This window comes from Solanum stenotomum, chromosome 10 (assembly GCF_019186545.1).
Source record: "Solanum stenotomum isolate F172 chromosome 10, ASM1918654v1, whole genome shotgun sequence".
NCBI classification, from domain to species: Eukaryota; Viridiplantae; Streptophyta; class Magnoliopsida; order Solanales; family Solanaceae; genus Solanum; species Solanum stenotomum.
The window spans coordinates 44,504,314-44,514,962 of NC_064291.1; the positions used below are offsets into that span (position 1 = coordinate 44,504,314).

The window sequence follows — 10,649 nt, forward strand, 5'->3', positions numbered from 1 at the left end:
CATATCTCATATATATATATATATATATATATATATATATATATATATATATTAAAGGGAATCCTGGTTTGTGGTGACGCCAGGATTCCCTTTTAATTTATTTATTTTCAAAATTAGTTTTCCCCTTTCATGAAAAGTTGTGACTTTTATGAAGAAATGTGACTTTTATGAATAAGGTTGTGAAAGTTCTGAAGGGTTATAACTTTTCCAAAGAGTTGGTACCTTTCCGATAAGGCACAATAAGTATTTGTTCACACTGCCTTTTGTTATCTATAAATAGAGGGATTTCCCAACGATTTATCATTTTACCAATGATTATTTATTTATTCAAAAATTCAATATCTCAGGTTGATATTCATCTGATTTTTCAAAAATATCAAATAGTAACACTTTCCGGAAGCAAAAGGATAAATTATAAAATTATTAATGTTCGTTACTACGTAATCTTGTATGTAAGATAATATAATGTTTTAGTTTTAATGGCTGATAGATTTCAAGTATTATTTTATAAATTACGTGACATTAAATTCCAGCGCTAGGCACGGATAATTATTCTAGTATAAGAAAAAGTAAAATCACCTTTAAAAAAGGGAGTAAAAAGTAGAAAAAGATTCGTTATACAAAGATATATATAGAAACACAAAGTATGACGAATGATATTTGCATATCATTTACGATAGTACAGGGATATATTTGGTCTTTTACCCGATTCTAAAATTGAGTCATTTCTCATTTTATAAAAAGTTAAATTCCATTTTTTGGGTCAGAGAGAACAAAGATAATGCAATTTCATGGAGCATTATTTTTCATATATATATATACTTCTTTTTGAAAATAGAAGTAATAACTTTTGATAGTACTAGGTACAAACTTTATCACTTTATTACTTGAACTAAATATGACAATTGACTACTCTGGTGCACACCGGCTCATGGGACGTTTAGGACCACCTCAAATCTTAGCATTTTATTAGATAAGATAAAGTTTTTTTAACTTATGTCTTGCGAGGTAGATATTATATTAAGAGAAAACAAAAGTTAAAGATATTTAGTTTATAAAGTCTGAGTATTTAAATAAGAAGACTGAGTAAACCAATAAATTACTAATTTGAGAAATAAAAATGAAACTATAGCCTAAGTTGGAATTATCAGTTCAAAAACCTGATGCATGGGATCCACACACCTCTTGTCGGTCAAATAAAAATAAATCAAAAATCATAAATTAAGATTTCTAATTTGTGGTTTTTAACTGTAAGCTATTAGGCAATGGGGAAATTGTATAAAATAGCAAATTATTAATTCAAATTAAATGTTATAACCACAGTTAAATTTAATTGTAACTCGTAGCAAACAATTGTCATTTGCCTCTCTCCCTAGGTTGCTCGCTCGCCACACTCGCCAGTCTCTCCCTCTCCTCTCTCGCTTTTATACAAACACAAATCTATAAAATGTGTTTTGGTTTGTATAAAGCGAGAGAAAACTATATATATAAATATGAATACATATATTTCATCCTATACACTTATAATTATACAAATACAGATTTTCTCTGCCCAGTTCTCTTTTGCGTTTCTCTCTTTCTCACTTTATACAAACACAGATTATACAAATTACAATGTATAATTTGTGTTGTATAAAGTGAGAGAGAGAGATTTTATATACAAATGTTTTATTTCAATTCAATTGTATACAAATTCAAATTTTATGCAGATATACAAACACATAAAATTGAATTGAGACGCTGTCAGCGATTTATACAAACGAGAGGTTGCCAACGATTTATACAAATGGCCTATCAGCGAAATTATACAAATTTGAAGCTCCTGTCAACGAGTTATACAATCTAATACTCCATAGCAAATTTTAGCGCAATTATACAAACTATAGTTATAACATACAAATATGATTTTTATGTTTGATATATGTGAAAGTTGATCTAACAAACCCAATCCAAACATGCTCTTATTAACTTAGGAGTCGTTTAATTGGGAACAAGTTATCTCAGGAATAGTTATCGTGGGATTAGTTATCATGTGATAACTTATCCCATCACTATGGTATAAACGGTGATATAAGTTATCCCAAACATAGCAACCAAACAAGAAACACATTTTTTATTCTATCACTATTTTCTTATCCCATCACTATTTATTTTTTTCCCTCACACCAAACGACCCATATCGATTTCTTCTTAAAACTTTGAAATACAAAGGAGAAAAAAAGTAAGAAGACCACTTATTTTTAAAACTAGGTGAATATTTGACTATTTAAAAACATGATGCAGAATTAAGAGCAAAATGGGAGGCAAACTCAAGAACTCAGAAAGTAGAACTGATCAGTGCTACCCCAGTTTTGTTGCATTACTCGATTTCGAAAGTCTTTATCTCGTCTAAAGAAATGATGTATTTGACTCAAAAATAATACTTATAAAATTATTAATCAGTTGTGAAGTAGTAGTAATATTTGTGTTGTAAGATAGTTTTTCTATAAAATTTTAACTGTTAATTAAAGTGAGAATTGACATAAAATTAAATGGAAGACAACCATTTATTTATTTATTTCATACATAGCATTAACAACTGGCAACGCTAGTAATCAGCTATCCAGCTGATACATTTTAACAGAAACATAACCAAACACACACATTAATACTAATTAAACATAAAATTTGGTACCATAGCCACCAACTCATGAGGACTTAACAATCTTCAAGCTTGATCTCCGCACTTTCAATGGATACACCTTCACCACCTACTTTTGGAACCAAAGTTACCGCAATAGTATCTTCATCTTCCAATCCAATATCCTCCAACAGTTCTGTTATCGCCAGCGTGAAAGTAACACTCGTAACATGATTAGTATTATTTCCATGAACATGAGGCAAGCTAGTATAACTCCCCGCAAACTCCGCCTTATCAAGCTCATCCGCATTCACAGTCTTGTCAACGTTCAGGAACACATCGAACCTTACATACTGAGTATCATCATAGGCTATTTTGTTGAATGTCAGTATCTCCTCTTGCTCATTTTTCTCCTGTGTAGTCCTTGACGAAGCTGGTCTGGTGATAGAGAACGAAATCGCACGGTCCAGCTTCGCTAGTGGGAACACCTTGGTGACTGGTGCAATTGACGCTGTATTCACTTTTCCTGCTGTAGTTTTTCTGATTGGTTTAAAATTACGCCATGGAGTTGGCATTGGAGCGTAACCGAATCCCATTTTTTTACTGTCCAAACAGTCACGGACTTTCACACGGTAAGGGTTGCGATTTTCATCGTAGAAAAAGAATTCTGAGTTCAACCAATCTTTATTTGATAGATCCCTTCTTTTCCCGCCAATTAATTTCCATTCATCCCACATCCGGTCCACATTTGCGTGGTGACAGTAAAAAATCGGGTCTAAACCGGCTGAATAGAAATTACCCATGTTTTCACCGTTTTTTTGTCTAGGACTATCACCAGTCCAGATATGGACCGGGGTATGAGGGATGTTCTCAATAGTACCCATTCCCGGACTTGGTTTAGTCCCCAGAGGGTAAGCAGCACCGAAGAATTGGGACGGACAAGGAGCATTAGTCACCATTTGACGGTACATTAGTGTTAAATTATTAGTCATTATCTGGAGCTGAGGTGTGTCAACTTCCTTACCAAAATGACCAAGATCAATAATAGTTCCATTGCGATGGTTTTGGTTACGTTTGTCATCGTAAAGAGATGACCCCTCACGATCAAACATGGGAGGTATACGCATACCTTTTGGATGATCCCAATTCCAATATGGTAAAGCAAAAGTTGGATCATTAATAAGTGATCCCAAAATTCTTTCGTAGAAGTACAAGTACCATCTATGAAACGGAAAGAAAAGCCACGAGAAATGAACTTGCAACTCTTTACCACCAACTTTATAAGCACCGTTACAATAAGCACAATGAATATTAGCTTGTTGTTTAAACCCAAGAGGGTCAAAAGAGTCTTTATCAAGTTCCCTCATTCGACTCGTAGCCAATTGATACTTGGCTACATACTCCTCATCCGCCGCATGAGCAGGGGGGCGGATGCGGAGTTTAGTCATAGGAGGGAACTTGTAGTACGGAACGCTATCGATATCATCGGGTACAGGAGGGCAACAACTGTATGACACATCAACACCTTCTTTTACATGGGCAACACCACAAGATTTTAGATCAGGAGGTGGTATAGGAGAAGCAGAGGCTAATGGTGCAAGATTAGCAGCACCATAAAGACCTCCTAGCCCTAAAAGAACATTTCGCCTATCAACAGCGTCAAGGTTTTTGTCATGCTCGCCAACATTATTGTTGGCGTTGCATGAAACCTTGAAACTTTGATTACGCCTTCCGTGGAGGAAAAGTTGAGAGGGTTTTGATAAGAAAGATGAGTTGTTGGTGGTGAAGGAAGAAGAGAGGGATTTGTTGGTGCATAATGGAAGAGTAGTAGTACTAGAAGAAGACATTGTGTTGTGATGAGTGATTTTTTGTTAGAAGAGTTGCAACTTCATTTATACACAAAATGGTGAAGGTATATGTAGCACAAAACGTGTAACACGTTGGTGATAATTGTAGATCTTATCTTGGAGTAATTACTCACTCTCTATAGTGGGAAATATTGATCCTCAAGTTCAAATAAACTTTATTGACTTTGAAAAATTTAGCCATCCTTTGTTCATAGATTTTAAATATTTTTGAAAAAATTAAATGTGAGTGAAGTTTGGATTGAAGTTTAGAAGTTTCGCCATAATATTTTGAAACATATTTCACCTTATTCAAAAGAAAATATGAAAGATGATTTATCTCCATAAGTACTAAAAACTATATAAAAAATACTCATAAGTTTGGTACAAAAATTATCATTTTTATAATAAACAGGATAATACATTTATCCGAAAATCATAACACAATATTTTAACATAGCTACTAATAACACAATTACAATTAATTACAAAGATTCAACTGGTAAAAAAAAGAAAATAAAATAATAATAATAATAATAATAATAATAATTGCATATTGTACGGACAATTTTTAATGGCTAGCATGTAAATAAATTAGATTAGGAATGTGTTTAATGAGGAGGAATGGTAGATAGAATAAGTTGGTCATAAATAGATTGATTTTTTTTTTATAAAATACAAAACTTTGGGATAAGTTTTAAAACTCGACTATTATTTTTTGGCCTAAAAATTATACTTTTATAAATTTTAAATTTTTTATCAAAACTATTTTCTAAAACTAGACAATAAAATTTACCAATTAAATTTTACTAAAAAAAAATTAAAAATACTTGCAATATGTCACGGACAAGGGAGATTAAGGCCACAAAAGCCAAACATAAAAGTGCATAGAAGCAATAAGAAAAGATCATCACATTATTTCTGACCCCAATGAAGGATATTATAGTCCATACCATGCTGATTTTATTATACCTGACCTAGAGATTTAAGATCTCGATTTGCGGACTATGTTGGATTAAAATTATACTCCCTCTGTTTCTTTTTATATGTCATCCTTTTTTATGAATAGTTGGTCCATAATATTTGTCATTTCATAAAATCAATGCATAAAGTACCATATTGTTCCTTTTTTAGCCTTGTGAGTTACATTTGACCAACTTAGAAAAATTAAGTAAATAATTCATGTTCATTGGTTAAATTAATTAATCAAAATAAATTAATTCATATTCATTGATTGAAAACTTGAGTTCCAAAAAAAGTAAATAAGGGTAGAAGGGTAAAGTTACATCATTTCTTAATGCAAGTGCAAAGTAAAAAGATGACATATAAAAAAGGACGGAGGGAGTATTTTTGTCATGCCCCGAGCTACCCCCGAGACGCGGACACGGGACCTAGGACCACAAGTGATCCCAAGCTAACCCTGATGGCATGATCATGACCATACTAAAGATAATAAACTGATGCGGAAGCTAAATCATAAATAAAATGAAAAGATGGGGAATACCCATATACTATAACTGAGATATATGAAAACTGATGAATTTAATACAAAGAAGATATTAACTCAATACTAAGCTAAATCTAACTATGTCTGAAAATAGCCTCTAACTAACTAGAAATATTGGGACAGGCCCTAGCTAAGTCTAGCAAAACTGAAACTAAAGGACTAAAAGCGATAAAGATAAACATGTCACTAGTCTTCGAAGAATGAAAACTCACCACTGATTCTGCTGAACTGGAGATCGGAAACCGATCTAAGCGTGATCTGGATGCTGAGAACTACATCACGAGAAGATGTAGCGCACGTATGCATCAGTACTTGAAAGGTACTGAGCATGTAGGATAGAGTAAAGCTGAAATAAATATATAACTGAACAACGCAAATAAGCAATGATATAATCTGAACATGATATAGATACTGAAAATAACAAGTACTGAGCTAACTGATGCAATGACCAAATTTATAACATGCTGAGACTGAATACTGACTGTGCTGAAATATGGTCAATGCAATAGAGTTTGACTGAACTGTGGGAGCTACTAATAACCGACAATAAAATCACATGAGCTAAATGTGGAGTCCGATGTATATGCCCCATCGAGAGGACCCAATATACCCTGCCAAAGGTATAGAGGCATACTGGCGTGATCACTAAACTAATGTTACCCACAGAGGGGACTTACACCTACGTGGCTCATAGTTCTAGGACTATATGGGTACGTTGAATCCTAGTTCAACTCGGTATTATGCTACTCCCAATGAATTAAGTGGTTAACTGGTTATGACTGAATTTCTATAAATACTGAATATAGATTCTCATACTTGAAAACTCCTTCTTAGAAAACAATTCAAAATCATATTATACTATGATCATTGATGACTTAGGAAGTCATACTGCATTAACATTGATGGTATATCTAAATACCATATTGTTCATACATTGATGACCTACTCGATTGTCATACTAATCATGTTTTAGAAGTTCTTTCTCCAAACTCATCTTAACTTTCTCAAAAACTCAATTTAAAACTCAAGTGTTGTCAAAAGAAAAGTTTCTCAAGATTTATAACTCAAAATAGGGTTTATGCTGAAATATACTAATAAATATGGCGTTCAAAACAGGAACATGTATATCTGAATAACTGAAATATCTAACCTAGCATGAGTAATTCAAGAACTAAAGAAATACATAACTAGGGCTCTGAAATTCATGCAATAAACTGAGTACAAGCATGATAATCTGATTTGGAACATTTAAATAACTAATTCATGATGATCTGTTGAAATTCTAGAAACCCTAGGTCTGTTCATAATCATGGAGTCAAGAATCTGACTGAATTCTAGGGACCTAATGGGTGAAAGGAACCCACTAATGAAATTCCACATACCTGGTGACGAATTCCACGGAGAAATCTTTTGATTTCGGGGCTGGAACTTATGGAATCTTGTTGCGTTCTTGAATTAGGGTTCTTGACCTTTTCTCCTCTCTTGCTTCTAATTTTCTAAGTTTTGATTAATGATTTGACTTAGGTAAGTTCTATTTATGTTCCTAGGCTTAAACTGACTAAAACCTCATGATTTAGGGTCTAAACGACGTATCTTAGGGGTCTAACGAAATAGAAAAATACCAAAAGACCCCTAACTTAATTGCTATCGGAGTGACCGACGGACTGGACCTACAGGTCGTAGGTCAATCGACGGTCCGTAGGTTGGGGTCGTCGGTCAAGTCTGCCTGACAGGGCTTCACTAAAACGAGCATAATTTTTTACTCGGAGGTCAGATTTTAGCAAACTTGGTGGCGTTGGAAAGAGAATTAAATTATCTATCATATCATTGGCCATGGGACACATAATTCCTTTTGTGCTAAAAGTTATGACCATTTGAAGTTGACCCAATCAACAATTTTCATCTAACTGCTGTTGACTCTCACCTATAGACCGTAGATTGAACGACGGTCTGTGCTGGTCAACCGTAGTTCGTGTCAGAGGCTGGGTAAAAGAGTCTTGATCCACGGACACAGACCACGTACTGTGGTCTGACCTACGGACCGTGGGTCTGTGCATGGATCGAGACTTAGATGATTTTCTGAGTTGGATTGGGGAGGGGTTGCAGTGGTGAACCACGGACCACCAGCACGGGCCGTGGTCTAACCTACGGTCCGTGGATGGCGACCGCAAGTTGCACCTCCAACATCTCAAAATCTGCATTTTGGTCTGTTTCGAATACGGGGTGTTACAATTTTGTTTATCTGAAGATATAGGTTTAGTATGGAATAAATTTATATCTTCAATCAAATATAATTTAATTTTAATTTCAAATTTAGTCATGAAATGCATTACCTTCTCTCGCCTAGTATAGCTAGATTCTTCTTTTAAATGGAAAAATAAATAAATTCGTTCCATTGATAGAATGCATTCAAGAGAGAAACATAAATGCAAGAATCAACAACACTGGAAGATTAATTAAATCAATTACAAGGTATAAATGCAACAAAAGATCACATGGAAAAAGAAAATTATTCTCTCATTTCCAATAAAAAATTTATCATATTTTTTAATATATTATTTATATATTTTTATTATTGTAAATTAAAGTTATTAACAACAATTTTCAAATATATAAGTTTTACTTTTAAAAAATTTCATATATAAATTCACAATTAAAAAAATCAACTCTAGAAAATTGAATTTCGTCACTTAAATTGAACAGAGAATAGTTGTTGAACATTATTTTATTGGGGACAAACATTATTTCCTCTTGAATGCATTTTCTATCCATGGAAAGAAAATCCAACTATATTTTCGCTGGTAATCATTCCTAATACCAATTTGTTTTAATTAATATTCACCTAAAATATATAGATATATATATATAGAGGGAGAAAGAGATTCCATAGATATATCAATAGTAGAAATTAGAATAGAGGTTAGATCTCCAAGTGAACAACAAATCGGATTGACAAATAGTTTGTTTGGTCCCTTAGAAAGTGATGTTTCTAAAAGTGTTTTTTTAAATATATATATTTTTGATGAAAAATCATTTTTGTTTAACCAATAAATTTAAAAAATACTTTTAAGCTTTAATCAACATTTGACTGAGTTTTTTGAAAGTATTGTTAAGTATATCTTCTTCAAAAGTGTTTTTCAAAAAAAAGAAGAAGATATTATCAGAGAAACACTATCTTTTTAGCTTTTGAGAAACTGTTGCTACTACATACCAAAACACTTATTTTCTCAAAAAAAATAGATCAAATACCTCACCCTTTAAAAAAAAAAAAAAGTATTGGCCAAACAGGCTAGTACCTGAGAGCAAAGGCAGACTCATATTTATATGTGGGGTGCACGTGCACCCATTAGCTTCGAAAAAAAATTATATGTATATTAATCTTGAAAAACTAATAAAAATTAGAATATAATTAATAGTGCACCCATGAGAAGCATAGTTGCATAGGAGTGTCTTTGGGTCGCTGTTACAAGCCAAAAGAACCACCCGTGAGAGCAGGGTTTGAATCCAGTCAGAGCCTTATTTCTTTGTTTTTATTTTAAGTTTATTGGTACACCTCAAATCTTTAAATCCTGGCTTCGCTTTTGTTGGAGAGGATTTACTTTCTATTAAATCAGAAACAATAAGCTAAAGAGAAATTCAGAACCGGTATACAAACTTCCTCTTAAAGTAACTTGTTAAAAATATTTAAAAAATTATAATCAAACGCTAACTAATTACTTTGTACTAGCTTTACGGAGAATAGTTATTAAAGATTAAAATATAAAAAAGAATGTGAAGGTGTAGTTTGGATAATGTTGTATTTGAACATAGACTCTTTTTATTTGTTTTACAGTACACTTAAAACTCAAACTTGCTTATTTATTTGATCATAAACTTTTTGTTATGATTATGCAGTATATATACCATTCCATGCCATTATATTAGTAATTATTTATATTTTAAATCAGTTAGATTATTTGGGGAAGATTCAAACAAAATAAATCGTTAGAACTTACAGCTAGTTTGAATGGTTGTTACCTATGTGCTCTTACTTTAGGAAAAAGGCATAAATTTATATTTTAAGTTGTCTCAAAAAATTAGCTACGCACTTAAGCTATTATGACGATCTATTACATATTCTTATTAAAAATGTAATTAATATCACCCTAAAACTAACATGGAAATAAAATAAAATATTAAAAAATCAACTCTCAAAATTTAAATTCCATCACATAAATTGAACAAAGAATAGTTGTTGAACATTAATTGATTGGGGCCAGACATTATTTCCTCTTGAATGCCTTTTCTATCTATGGAAAGAAAATCTGGCTATATTTTCGCTGGTAATCATCCCTAATATATATTGGTTTTTAATTAATATTCACCTAAAATATATAAATATATATAGAGAGATTCCATAGATATATCAATAGTAGAAATTAGAATAGAGGTTAGATCTCCAAGTGGACAATAAATCGGACTGACAAATAGTTTGTTTGGTCCCTTAGAAAGTGCTATTTCTAAAAGTGTTTCTAAAAAAATATATATTTTTGATGAAAAATCGTTTTTGTTTAACCAATAAATTTAAAAAATACTTTTAAGCATTAATCAACATTTGACTGAGTTTTTTAAAGTATTGTTATTAGGTACTAAAATCTTTTAAAAGAATAAATAAAATAATTAAAACTTAAAATAGGTT

The 10,649-nt window shown here is 32.2% G+C and overlaps 1 protein-coding gene across 1 annotated transcript in view; it reads right to left on the reverse strand.

Annotated features, from left to right (window-relative positions):
• The window catches only part of LOC125842195 (catechol oxidase B, chloroplastic), a 4,902-nt gene extending 423 nt beyond the window's left edge, over window positions 1-4,479 (reverse strand). The window contains exon 1 of the mRNA XM_049521433.1: window positions 2,742-4,479. Coding sequence (XP_049377390.1) covers window positions 2,742-4,467 — 1,726 coding nt within the window. The 5' untranslated portion in view covers window positions 4,468-4,479. The remainder of the gene's footprint in view (window positions 1-2,741) is intronic.
• Between the last annotated feature and the right edge of the window lie 6,170 nt (window positions 4,480-10,649).